Source organism: Triticum urartu, unplaced genomic scaffold (genome assembly GCF_003073215.2).
Source record: "Triticum urartu cultivar G1812 unplaced genomic scaffold, Tu2.1 TuUngrouped_contig_5215, whole genome shotgun sequence".
NCBI lineage: Eukaryota > Viridiplantae > Streptophyta > Magnoliopsida > Poales > Poaceae > Triticum > Triticum urartu.
Window position 1 is genome coordinate 1 of NW_024115872.1, and position 13,198 is coordinate 13,198.

Consider the following 13,198-nt stretch of genomic DNA (forward strand, 5'->3'; position numbering starts at 1 on the left):
AGTTATTTAAGTTTTTTTGAATTTTGGTCAACTATGGTCAAACTGTGGTCAAACTATGGTCAAACTACTTATTCAAGAAATATTAGTGTTACTAAATAATTATTGATTTTTAGAACAATAGTTTCAAACTCAAACAGTGAAATGTGTGACTTCATGCTCAAGCTAAATTCCTGAGGGTTAATAGGATTGACATCTTACTATTGTCAGGAAAACAACAAGTGCAGACTTGGAAACGAGGGAGAATAGAACCCGAAAGTTAAGCGTGCTCAGGCTGGAGTAGTGAGAGGATGGGTGACCGTTCAGAAAGTTAGATGATTTGGAGTGATGAGGGGTGATTAGAGATTAGAGGTTAAAATAATTCAGAAATTTGAAATTCAAAAAAAAATTCAAAAAAATTCAAAAAAAAATCATAAAATTTCCTTTAGTACCGGTTGGTGTTACCAACCGGGACTAAAGGTGGACCTCCAGGCAGCGGCCACGTGGAGGGCCTTTAGTCCCGATTCCAGTTAGAACCGGGACTAAAGGGGGAGGCTTTAGTACCGACCCTTTAGTCCCGGTTCCAGAACCGGGACTAAAGGCCCTTTTTCTACTAGTGTAATGTCGGTCACAAATTGCAACACGTTGTAATGTCTGTGTCAAAAAGTCATGCTAGATTAATTGATTAGAATCTTCTCCCTCCGTAAAGAAATATAAGAGTGTTTAGATAACTAAATCTAATTTAGTGATCTAAACGCTCTTATATTTAGTTACAGAGGGAGTATTTGTTTTTGTGGGTTATTTTTGAATTAATTAGAGTCTGGCCCATAAAGTATCATATTAGTAAAATCCTACCTAGATGTAATTATGTAGTGGACATACGGATTAATAATGCTAGTAGTACTAGCTCAATACCTATGCCTCGCTATGAAAGTTAAATGCTCTTGTATTGATATCAAAGTTTTTTTTATTGCATGAGTTTTTAGGCTTTTGTGTCACAAAATACACATAAATCCAATCAACTAGCCAAAATGTACATCTGTCTGCTACATACAATGCATGATAATTGTTGTTATTCATTTTTTGAGGGGTAACTTGCTCCAAAAGTGAATGAACCACTACCAACTCAAATCTTTATAAGAGCAAAGATAATTTTAATTATATGAGCGTACCTCAGTAGGTTGGTGGTGCTGATGGACATGGTTTGAGTCATTTTCAACTATCTGTACTCTAGTTCCGCATGGTTAACCAGGAACAAAAATCACATTATGATTTGTGGCAACATTAACCCAGTCTCTAGCTTTCCCATGATGCAAGTGTTTTTTTCAATGATACTGTTAGGTTCCTGAAGGGCTCGGAGAGCATGTTACATCATCCAAGAAAGCACAAGCTAAATGGTATGAGCATGTGAGAAAAGCAGCTTGTGAACACTTGTTTGTTTTAATACAAATTGAAATTGGTACATTTCTTATGCAAAAAATTCTTCCAAAGTTGGCTTCATTTCTCAGAGTTCAATATCAGACATGCTAATGATTATAGAAAAATAATTGTAACTCTGATTAATATAAATAATGATCCTTTGCAAAATATAAGGATTCTCACGGTATGACCCTCTTTACATTGGTGTCAAGTACAACAGCACATACTACAGAATCTTTGTTTCGATTTCACCAAACAAAATTAGTGTGTCAAATTTAACCTGTACTTTGAACAAGAACAGGTATAGGAATATCTCTGAAGCTTATGTAAAAACAGAACCCCCTCCGAGAACATTGGCAGAGGCTGCCATGCTAGTTGCTACAGCTCTGGGCAGGATCCAGGGAGCTAATTTGGAGGTAACATTTTTTCAGAACATAGAGAGACCTACTAGTTTCGACTTTTTTTTCAAAGGCTTGTTTCTCTCTTTTTTCAGATTCTAATTAGTACTCCCACAAAGAGGTATTTAAAAAGGCTATGAACATTTGATTATTAGAGATGTATCAAGTACAAGTCTGCACACTTATTCAAAAGCTTATGTCAAGATTTTAGCCTTTTTATCCTAAAAAAGAAGACTAGCCTTGTCGTGCTGCTATAATCTTCTGCAAACAAAACAAACAATAGTTACCAGTTGCATTGTTTTGTTACCACTAGAAGTTAGAAGTGACAGTATGTTTGTTCAACTCAGTACTCATGGAAACAATGTTTGTCCCCAGGGTGTCCTTGCCTACTATGGCTTCCCGATTCCAATGCCCCCTGTAGTCACCACAGAGCACCATCCAGCATCACTACCAGACGGCGTGCAGTTCGTCCTGAAAACTTTGCCGGTCAGACATGGGTCATGTGGCCAACCATTTTGAGCTAAAGATTTAACACAAGCATCACATTTTTTTTATGATGCTTTACATTCAAAATCGACAAATGATGATTTTCCTGCCAACCACTACTTTTATCAGATTTATGCAAAGTGCATTGGAGATGGTGATGGCTTTACTGCTTATGTTGACACAGCAGATCCAACAGAATCAACAAATGTGCCACAGGAAGTGCGTGAGGCTGTCAATGCAATGTTACAAACACCCAAGCATAGGAACAGCCAACAGAAAAATGTGCTCCAAAGTAAACTGAACAAAGCTGGTTATAGGTAAAAAAATACTAAACTATTCATGTCCCTTTCTTTTATATTACTGATCATTGCAGCATAAATGTGCTTAGTTTTCAGAATTTCTGGTGTGTACTTGTTTCATTTAAATTGAATGTCACCTCTTTTCAGAGAAAAAAGGGGAAAGGGACTTCACCCAAAAGGCCAAATGAAGTGATAGTACCAATGCTCTCTGTAGAAAAAAAAAATCATGTGTATAGGTTTGACTAATAACCGAACAGGTTGTAAAGAAAAATTTCTTGCCTGAAACGCAGATTATCAATAATTGACAATTATCCTTTTTCTGTCAAAATCATGCAAATTGCTTATGTATTTCCACACAACTCCAAATCAAGACTGACATAAATTATGAGGCAGCTATTATCACACACTATGGGGACAATGTATAATTTTGGTTATGCGTGGTTGATGTTATTTTAAATCATAAACTTTAAAATTTGTGCCAGTTCTATTGTGAGTTATATAAGCATACCATATACTAAATATATCTATGAGCAGGATAATATATACTTCAAAATATGAGATCCTTGCAAGGCAATACCGCTTCAGATTGAGGTATACATTACACCTTAACATAAATCAAATAAACTGTCGTGAAAATGCATGAGCTTGATTTAGTAAACAGGGGCATTGATGCACCGGAGATGGGAATGCAATATGGGAAGGAGTCCCAGAATGCGCTGGTGAACCTTATCGCTGGCAAAAGTGTCATGGTTTACGTATATGGGCAGGACCAGTATGATCGCTGTGTTGGAGATATCTATTGTGATGGTGTGTTCATCCAGGTGAAACTGAAATGCATCTTATTTGTCTGCTGGTTTACTTTTATGATAATAGTGATTGTGCATTATCATATATTCATCTCTCAGGAACAAATGCTGAAGGAGGGTCATGCATGGCATTACAAGATTTACGACAAACGCAAAGAATTTGCAAAAGTAAGAAATGATAGTGCATTTAAATGTCTTTTTGGTATAATGCCACTTGTGATATGAAACACCTTTCATATCTAAAATGAACTTGGCATGCTTACAAACTATTGGTTATTTGGTTAATACCTAAGGGGGCATATCCACCAGCTAGATTAAACCATGAATTAAGTGCACCCATGAAAAGCACTTGGGTTTTATTAGTAAATTAATATAATAATTGTGAAAAAACACTAACATATTTCTGAATAGAACATCATGGTGTAATTTAAAGTTCTGAATTCATTTTGTGTCAGGAGTAAACCATTAAGATTTATACACTGTAAAAGTATATAGTAAGAAACAATAGTTTTTTGCATAATGTCTCACTTTTTGGCCTGGTAACATATGAGTTTAAATCTGACTTTAGTGAAGAGGTTTGGATGATAGCACCTAGCAGCTGATGATTTGTAATGGTCACCATATACGTCCCAATTACTCCCTCCATTCCTAAATATAAGACCTTTTAGACATCCCAATATGGACTACATATGGAGTCAAATGAGTGAATCTACACTCTAAAATATGTTTATGTACATCCGTATGTAGCCCATACTGAAATCTCTAAAAGGGCTTATATTTAGAAACGGAGGGAGTAGATCTTAAGATCAATTATTTGCTAAAACAATTCGGAAGATAGGACAACTAAAATGGCCAAATTCAAAGGTTCATACAGATGAGCGTGTGTTTCTCATGTCTTGTTTACACTTTGATTGTAAAGTGGGAGATGAAAGCACGAGATGCACGCCGAGGGCTTTGGGCATCTGATAACCCTGAGAAGCCATGGGATTGGAAAAGGAAGCACAACGTGAGAAATGAGACATCTGATAACCTTGATAAGACATGGGAATGGAGACGGAAATCGCACAATGCAAGACACCAGAACACCCCAATTCAGGTGACATTGTGTACCTGAATCTCAAGTGATGAGCTCTTGAATGGTGAGGAAGTCAAACAGCCTGCTGGAGATGTAAATTTAGTGAAAGCGTCTGAAGCAAAATTTGCCATTCACTTATTCGGAATCTCTATGCAGTTTGAGCTGAGAATGTATAGATGAACTGTGATGAGTACTGTGTTGAAATATTGCAATAATGCCTAATTTGTGCCAGTTCAGGCAGCATAAATATGTCGCCCAAACGCCAGAATCTGAAGGTAGCACAACCTACAGTCAACTCAATGGTGTATGGCAAAAATTTGTGGAAGAACAGTGATGCAGAAGACGAAACTGGTAAGGTCTACAGGGTTGACAATGACATGAGTTATGCTCTAAAACGCTCAACCATCAACCTGACACAAAGAGAGGCACAATTTTTCAGAAATATTGGCACATTTTTTTTATTTCTGCAATAACTTGAAGCTACACACAAGAACAAACATACCAGCGCGTTCAGATAGGGCACTCTATCAAGCCTATACATCCATGAATTTAGCTCCAAACCAAAGACGACTTGCTTTGCTGCAATTCTTTGGCCGGGGCTTGATTTGATTTTGGCGATAGAAAGGCCATATGATTTACTTTCTGGTGCCGGTCCCTTCACAAAGATATCCCCTTCTTGCTCTCATTCTTATTCTCATTTGGTGGAATACAAGAGTCCTGAAGCTCTTGTCTTTCAAGTGAAAATTGCCTATCTAGCTGGCTCAAATTTAGTAGTCAAAGGGACTCCAACCTGCTCAAAATTGTAACTACACACCACTTCTCTATTTCTACCAGTAGTCATTACAAGAGCAACAACCATCTTTGAAACAATGAAACCGATTGTTATCCCGAACAATGATCTCCCGATGAGTTATCCTCGATATTAGTTTGATAGCAGTGTGACAGTCGGTGCATACCCTAAGGTTCTTGGTGACCCTAATGACCTCCCCTGGTTGGGTAGTGAGAAGGCAAAATGCAATGGCAAGTTTCTCGCTGTGATAAACTAGAGTGTGCTCCTTCTCCTCATCTTCAACGTCGAACATCACCACATCTGTAGTTGGTTTGTAACCCATAGTTTTCATTTCCATGCCTAATTCATCTAGCTTTTGGTAAATCTGATCCATGTGGGGATGCGACTTGTCTCCAACACGGAACTCGTGGACCTTACCACTAAACTCAACCCAGCTATATGCACGGACCTTCTCAACCCTTTTCACCTTCATGTCCGATCTAAGCTTTGCAGCATCCTCCCATCTGTTGCTGTTAGAGTATATGTTCGAGAGCATGACATAATTCCCTGAATTCCGGGGCTCTAGCATGACGAGCTGCTTCAAGGCATGTTCTGCAAGCTCTGCGTCTCGGTGAATCTTGCAGCCACCAAGAAGTGCTCCCCACACGACAGCATTTGCCTGCATTGGCATATCATCAATAAGCTGACGGGCTTCCTGGAGCAACCCAGCGCGACTGAGCAGGTCGACCATACAACCATAGTGCTCAATCCTAGGTGTGATGTTGTATAACTGAGTCATGTTATGGAAGTACCGCCGTCCATCTTTTACAAGGCCGGTATGAGTACAGTTGCAGAGAATGCTGATGAAAGTATTGTCATTCAGTTTCATGCCTGACTTCTCCATCTGGCCAACAAGGGCAAATCCAATCTTACCATGCCCAGTCAGGCCCAACCCCAAGATCATCGCATTCCAAACAACAATGTCCCTCTTCCTCATCTGCTGGAACACAACCCATGCCTCGCCTGTGCTCCCACACTTGGCATACATATCAATCAGCGCAGTCCCTAGAACTGGGTTGTCAAGAAACTCATCCCAGTCCATCGTCCTGACTGCCTGCCGTCCCATATCAAGTGCACCCAGCCGGGTGCAAGCTGAGAGCGCCCCTACCACCGTGTAGCAATCTGGCTTCACTCCCTGAGTCTGCATTGCAAAGAAGAGCTCCAGAGTCTCTTGGGGGTGCCCATTCGAAGCATATCCCCCGACCATGGCACCCCAAGCTATAGCATCCTTCTCCGGCATCTTGTCGAACACCTCCCTTGCCCTCGCCATCTCGCCGCACTTGACGTACATATCTACCGCCGCAGTTGCCACAAACACGCTGCCCGCAACCCCCTCCGCTTGTGCCGCCCTCCACACCGCCTCCCCAGTGCCCAAATCCGCGACCCGGGCGCATGCCGTCAGGACCCGCACGACCGTGAAGCTGTCCGGGCGCATCCCGCTCGCGAACGCGTCCCTCGCGACGGCGACGGCCTCCCCGACTCGCCCCGCGTTCATGTACGCGGTGATGAGCGCGGTCCAGGAGACCGTGTTGGGGCAGCGCATTTCGTCGAACACGCTCCGCGCATGGTCCACGAGGTCGCATTTCGCGTAGAGGTTAAGGAGGGAGGTGAGGACGTAGGGGTTGGAGTGGGAGGGGAGCTTGAGGGAGCGGGCGTGGAGCTGCTCGCCGACGGGGAGAGGGTTGGGGAGGCGGGAGGCGGACTTGAGGGCGCATGGCAAGGTCAGGTGGGAGGGGAGGGGAAGGAGGGAATGTAGGCGGAGGGCGTGGACGTGGAGGCCGGAGGAGGAGAGGGCGCGGAGGAGGAGCGGGGAGAGGTCGCCTAGGAGGTCGAGCCGGAGGAGGCGGCCGTGGAGCAGTTTGACGGTGAGGGGTGGAAGGCGATCGCTGGAGCTGACGCCCTGGAGGAGGACGCGGTGTATCGCCGCGGCGGCGCTCGACATGAAATTGCCAAGCTCCAGTGTTGAAAGGCTTTGTCGGTCTGCTGTACGGAATTTATTAACTCAAAATGTTCTCAGGGACACGATTATGTTTGCTCTCGGGCATCAATAGCAGATCCTTTAAAACTCAAATTTAAGGAGTACAAGTGATATTTGGGTCAAAAAGAATAAACTACCCCTAAATCCAAAACTTAACTAAATAAGAGTCTTTCACTCTTAAATCACTCGGACTAAAAGTAGGGAGACACAAATTAAAGCATCTCCGGCAGGTCCCTTTCGTCAATAAAAACCAACTAGAAGTTGGCATAAAAAACAAACTCCAACAGCTCCCCTAAAATCTATATTTTTATAATGTAACCCTAAGAAACACCTTGTTTTCTTCAATATTGAGGGGAGGATGCATCTCCCCATATAACACAATTGATATTGGCAGGGGCAACTGCCTGCCACTTGACTCGCCGCTGATGACCGCCGCACCACCTCCACGCCTTGCAGCCGCCTGTCGTCGCGCCGCACCACCTCTGCCTTGCGGCTGCCACCCGCACACCATCAATCACCCACACCACTGCCGCCTCGCCGCTACCCGTGGGCTGTCAGCAGCACCGTCACGGCATCACCACCACGCCGCCACACGATGTTGGTCACCACGCCACCGGTAGCAGGAGCTATGTTGGCGTCTTCATGCACGCCAGAGACTCCCTAACGTCTCTACTCGACCTAAAATGAGATCTCGAGGACCCCGAAAAACTTAAGACCGTCCATATTTAGGATGGATAGGGTGATTTTTAAGAAATAAAAACCTTTTGTCGATTTATCCACACTTCCATGACTTCTAGAGGAAAGCTAACTACTTGCTAGCTAGGAGCTGTATGAGCAGTAACGTCCACATACAGCTCCGTGAGAAGGTAGACGGAAATGGCCTTGTTATACCTACTCCCGTCTTCAATGGGGTCTGCTCTTTTTTTTAGAAGAGTATGTGTGAAACACATATGTCAGGCTTTGGAGAAAAGTTTATAGGGGAACTGTTATAGCCACACGCCTTTCACAGCCAGAAATTTTATAGAAAGATGCCCTAAAAGCACCTATAGGTGAAGTTTTGCAAGGAAACTGCTGGAGATACTCTTAGGTGGTGTTTGGTTCTCTAGTCCTAGGACTTTTTCCAGTCCCTAGGACTTTTTGAAAAAGACTCTTAAGGAGGTGCTTCTAAAAACTTTTAGTAAAAAGTCCCAAAAAGTCCCACTCTGTTTGGTTTGCTAGAGATTTTTTCTAGTCCCAACACAAAAAAGCCCCTGGAACCAAACACCCCCTTAGGTTCCCTTATGGACCTGAATCTCAAGTGGCGAGATCTTAAATGATAGAGGTCGGTTACCTTAGTAAAAATGTAGTACTATAGAGATCATATTGAGGTTTTTGCTGCAGATGGACATTCCTGGGAAGCATCCAGAGTAAAAATGTATTCCTCGCAGTAAAAAATGGTTAAAGGGCATTGGCTATGCATTTGGATTTAGCTGCTTTTTGAGAGAGAGAGGGATTTAGGGGCTGTTTGGATTGAAGCCCCTGTCCGCCCAGCCAATATTTTGGCGTTAACAGAGAAAGCGCAGCTCGTTTGGGTGAGCTCCAATATTTTGGCTCGCCAGCGCACCCCACTTTTCCCTCTTCTGTTTGTACGCCAACGCATTGGCAAAACTGGGGCGGCCGATTCGGCCGCCAACATTTTGGCGCGCCCACAATGCCCACGATTTGGCATGGCGCTCCTGGGCATAAACCAAACAGAGCATCGAATCATATATATGTGCAGTTCATCCTGATAATGTACAGATGAACTGTTGTGAGCACCGCATGTCAAATATTGTCACAACTAATTCTACAGTACAAAGTTAAAACACTTATTCTGGGATGGAGGGAGTAGTTGTTAGAGCCTGAACACCAGGATCTGAAAGTACAACGAGAAATTTAACAACCAAAGGGGGCACGGAAATTTCAGCAGCATTGAGAAATTTTAACTTCTGTGATAAACTGTAGCTGTAAACAAACTAGCACCTTCAGATTACTTACAGCCGAAACAATTGAGTAAAAGAAAACCTCAATATGTCAAAATTTTGTGTAACTAAAAGTCTATCTAACTCTAGTTTACAAGTTAAAAAGCATGCTGCTAATTTTTTGTAACCGGACATCATATTTCTACTTCTACCAGTAATCATTACAAGAACAACAACCATCTCTGAAACAATGAAATCTGCTGTTATCCCGAACAATGATCTCCCTGTGAGTTATCCTCGATATAAGTTTAATATCAGTGTGACAGACGGTGCAAACCCTGGTGTTCTTGATGACCCTAATGGCCTCCCCTGGTCTGGTGGTGAGAAGGCAAAATGCAACGGCAAGTTTCTCGCTGTGATGAACTAGGGTGTGCTCCTCCTCCTCATTTTCAACGTCAAACATCACCACATCAGTAGATGGTTTGTAACCTATGGCTTTCATTTCCATGCCTAATTCATCTAGCCTTTTGTATATTTGATCCATGAGGGGATGCCAGTTATCTCCAACATGGAACTTGTGGACCACTGGACCTTACCATCAACGTCAACCCAGCTATATCCGGTGACCTCCTTGACCCCTATCACCTTCATGCAGTACTGCCTTCATGTGCAATCTTTCAGCCACCAAGAAGAGCATCCTTCCATCTGCCGCTGTTAGAGTATATGTTGGAGAGCATGGCATAGTTCCCAAGAGTTCCAGGGCTCTAGCAGGAGACTGTTTCAAGGCATGTTTTGCAAGCTCCGCATATAGTTGAATCTTGCAGCCACCCAGAAGTGCAGCACAGACGGCAACATTCGCCTGCATTGGCATTTCATGAATAAGCTGATGGGCTTCCTTGAGCAACCCAGCGCGATTGAGAAGGTCAACCGTACATAATTTAGAGTGTAGATTCCCTCATTTTGCTCCGTATGTAGTTCATATTGGAACCTCTAAAAAGACTATATTTAGAAACGGAGGGAGTATATATCTGCAGTTCATCCTGATAATGTACAGATGAACTGTTCTGAGCACCGCATGTCAAAATATTGCAACAACTAGTTCTGCAAGTTCATGCATCATAGTAGCTGTTAGAGCCTCAACACCAGGACCTGAAAGTACAACAAGAAATTTAGCAACTAAAGGGGACACGGAAATTTCAGCAGCCTTGAGAAAATTTAATTTCTGTGTGTGATAAATTGCAGCTGTAAACAAACCAGCACCTTCAGATTACTTACAGCTGAAACAATTGAGTAAAAGAAAACCTCAATATGTCAAAAATTTGTGTAACTAAAATCTAGCTAACTCTAATTTACAAGTTAAAAAGTATGTTGCTATTCTTTTTTAACCAGACATCACATTTCTACTTCTACCAGTAGTCATTACAAGAGCAACAGCCATCTCTGAAACAATGAAACCTGCTGTTATCCTGAACAATGATCTCCCGATGAGCTATCCTCGATATAAGTTTAATATCAGTGTGACAGTCGGTGCAAACCCTGGTGTTCTTGATGACCCTAATGGCCTCCCCTGGACTGGTGGTGAGAAGGCAAAATGCAACGGCGAGTTTCATGCTGTGATGAACTAGAGGGTGCTCCTTCTCCTCATCAGTAGTTGGTTTGTAACCTATGGCTTTCATTTCCATGCCTAATTCATCTAGCTTTTTGTATATTTGATCCATGAGGGGATGCCAGTTGTCTCCAACATGGAACTTGTGGACCTTACCATCAAAGTCAACCCAGCTATATCCGGGGACCTCCTTGACCCCTATCGCCTTCATGTGCAATCTAAGCTTTGCATCATCCTTCCATCTGCCGCCATTAGAGTATATGTTGGAGAGCATGAAATAGTTCCCAGAGTTCCATGGCTCTAGCAGAATGAGCTGTTTCAAGGCATGTTCTGCAAGCTCTGCGTCTCGGTGAATCTTGCAGCCACCAAGAAGTGCACCCCAGACGGCAACATTTGCCTGCATTGGCATTTCATTAATAAGCCGATGAGCCTCCTTGAGCAACCCAGCGCGACTGAGAAGGTCAACCATACAACCGTAGTGCTCAATCCTAGGAGCAATGCGGTATAACTGAGTCATGTTATGGAAGTAGCGGCGTCCATCTTGTACAAGGCCGGCATGAGTACAGCAGTAGAGAAGGCTCATGAAAGTTATGTCATTCAATTTCATGCCCGACTTCTCCATTTGACCGACAAGGGCAAACACAGACTTATCATGTCCAGTCATGCTGAGCCCCAAAACCATTGCGTTCCAAACAGTAATGCCCCTCTTTCTCATCTGCTGGAACACGAACCATGCCTCGCCCATGCTCCCAAACTTGGAGTACATTTCGATCAACGCAGTCCCTAGAACTGGGTTGTCAAGAAGCTGATCCCAGTCCACCACAGCAACAACCTGCTGTGCCAAATCAAATGCACCCAACTGCGTGCACGCTGAGAGTGCACCAGCTACTGTCCTGCAATTTGGTCTCACTCCCTGAGCCTGCATTGCAAAGAAGAGCTGCAGAGCCTCTTGCGTACGCCCGTTGGAAGCGTATCCGCTAACCATAGCACCCCAAGCCACTACATCCTTCTCCGGCATCCTGTCAAACACCTCCCTTGCCTTGGCCATCTCACCGCACTTGACATACAAATCCACTGCTGCAGTTGCCACAAACACACTGCTCGCTATCCCCTCCCGCTCTGCAGTCCTCCACACTGCCTCCCCGGTGCCCAAATCGGCGACCCGGGCGCACGCGGTCAGGACCTGCGCAGCCATGAAGCTGTCCGGACGCATTCCACTAGCGAACGCATCCCTCGCAACGGCAACAGCTTCCCTGGCACGCCCCGCGTGCATATACGCGGCGATGAGTGCGGTCCAAGAGACTGTGCTGGGGCAGGGCATTTCTTCGAGCACGCTCCGTGCGTGTTGCAAAAGCCCACATTTAGCGTACAGATTTAGCAGGGACGTGAGAATGCGGGGGGTGGAGTCGGAAGGGAGCTTGAGGGAGCGCGCGTGCAGCTGCTCGCCGACTCTGAGAGGGTTGCGGAGGCGGGAGGCGGACTTGAGGGCTACCGGCAAGGCCAGGTGGGAGGGGTTGGGAAGGAGGGAGTATAGGCAGAGGACATGGAGGTGGAGGCCGGAGGAGGAGAGCGCGCGAAGGAGGTACGTGTAAAGGTCGGCGAGGATGCCAAGCCGGAGGAGGCGGCCGTGGAGCAGTTTGACGGTGAGGGGTGGGAGGCGGTCGCTGGAGCTGACGGCGCTGAGGAGGAGTCGGCGGGTTGCCTCGGCGGCGGACGACACAAAAGCGCTAGGCGCGAGGGTTGTGGGAGGATTGCGCAGCTCACTTTGCACAAATTTTCTCAACACTTCCATTTTAATGGTGAACCTAGGATGGATTGTGGAGAGTCAAGAGACACGAAGAAGGAGACGTCTCCCGAAGCGGTGGCTCCGCCTCCCGACGCCGCCGACGGCCAGTTTTCTCCTTTCTTAACTTTTTTTTGACAAAATTATCCTTTCTTAACTTTGCACCAACATAGTGTAATTTTTCAGAGAAAAGGGGTACGCTCAACTTTACAAATAAAATCACCAAGCAGAGTCATATAAACCGAACACACAGTTTGAACATCGAAAGGCCGAAAAAACGACCAACATAGTGTAATTGCTGAGATGAAATAGAGAAAACAAAAGAATGGTCTTTGTTGTACTAAGTTGACCTCATAGGGCATCTCCAGCGACACGCAAATTTCCTCCCGCATACGTCCACGAACGGGGACTAGTATGCGGACACAACTGCGGGAGGCCGTCATCCAACACTATCATATATATGTCCATCGGTAAGGGTACTAATTTGAAATTCAAATTTAGTCCGATTCACACAGCATGCCGGGTCACACCAACGCCGGATTGCATGCCTGATCACAACAAAAAAGACTTAGTTTTTTTACATGCCCGAATCCAAAAGAACAT

The 13,198-nt window shown here is 44.4% G+C and overlaps 2 protein-coding genes across 3 annotated transcripts; one reads left to right on the plus strand and one right to left on the minus strand.

Annotated features, from left to right (window-relative positions):
- Positions 1–619: 619 nt before the first annotated feature.
- Positions 620–4,706, plus strand: LOC125528920 (probable staphylococcal-like nuclease CAN2). Of its 2 annotated transcripts, XM_048693336.1 has the most exons (8): positions 620–1,373; positions 1,697–1,811; positions 2,169–2,279; positions 2,409–2,596; positions 3,113–3,169; positions 3,240–3,399; positions 3,484–3,552; positions 4,304–4,706. In XM_048693336.1, the coding sequence occupies exons 2-8, from the start codon at positions 1,764–1,766 to the stop codon at positions 4,496–4,498; spliced, it is 828 nt and encodes a 275-aa protein (XP_048549293.1). In that variant the 5' UTR covers positions 620–1,373; positions 1,697–1,763; the 3' UTR covers positions 4,499–4,706. The 2 variants fall into 2 exon arrangements, with proteins under 2 accessions (XP_048549293.1, XP_048549294.1); XM_048693337.1 differs by having other exon boundaries at positions 620–1,811.
- Positions 4,707–4,877: 171 nt separating this feature from the next.
- LOC125528921 lies at positions 4,878–12,701 on the minus strand. The gene is made up of 3 exons (XM_048693338.1): positions 10,617–12,701; positions 9,803–9,867; positions 4,878–7,271 (listed from the first exon to the last, which is right to left on the minus strand). The coding sequence occupies exons 1-3, from the start codon at positions 12,602–12,604 to the stop codon at positions 5,287–5,289; spliced, it is 4,038 nt and encodes a 1,345-aa protein (XP_048549295.1). The 5' UTR covers positions 12,605–12,701; the 3' UTR covers positions 4,878–5,286.
- Positions 12,702–13,198: the final 497 nt, after the last annotated feature.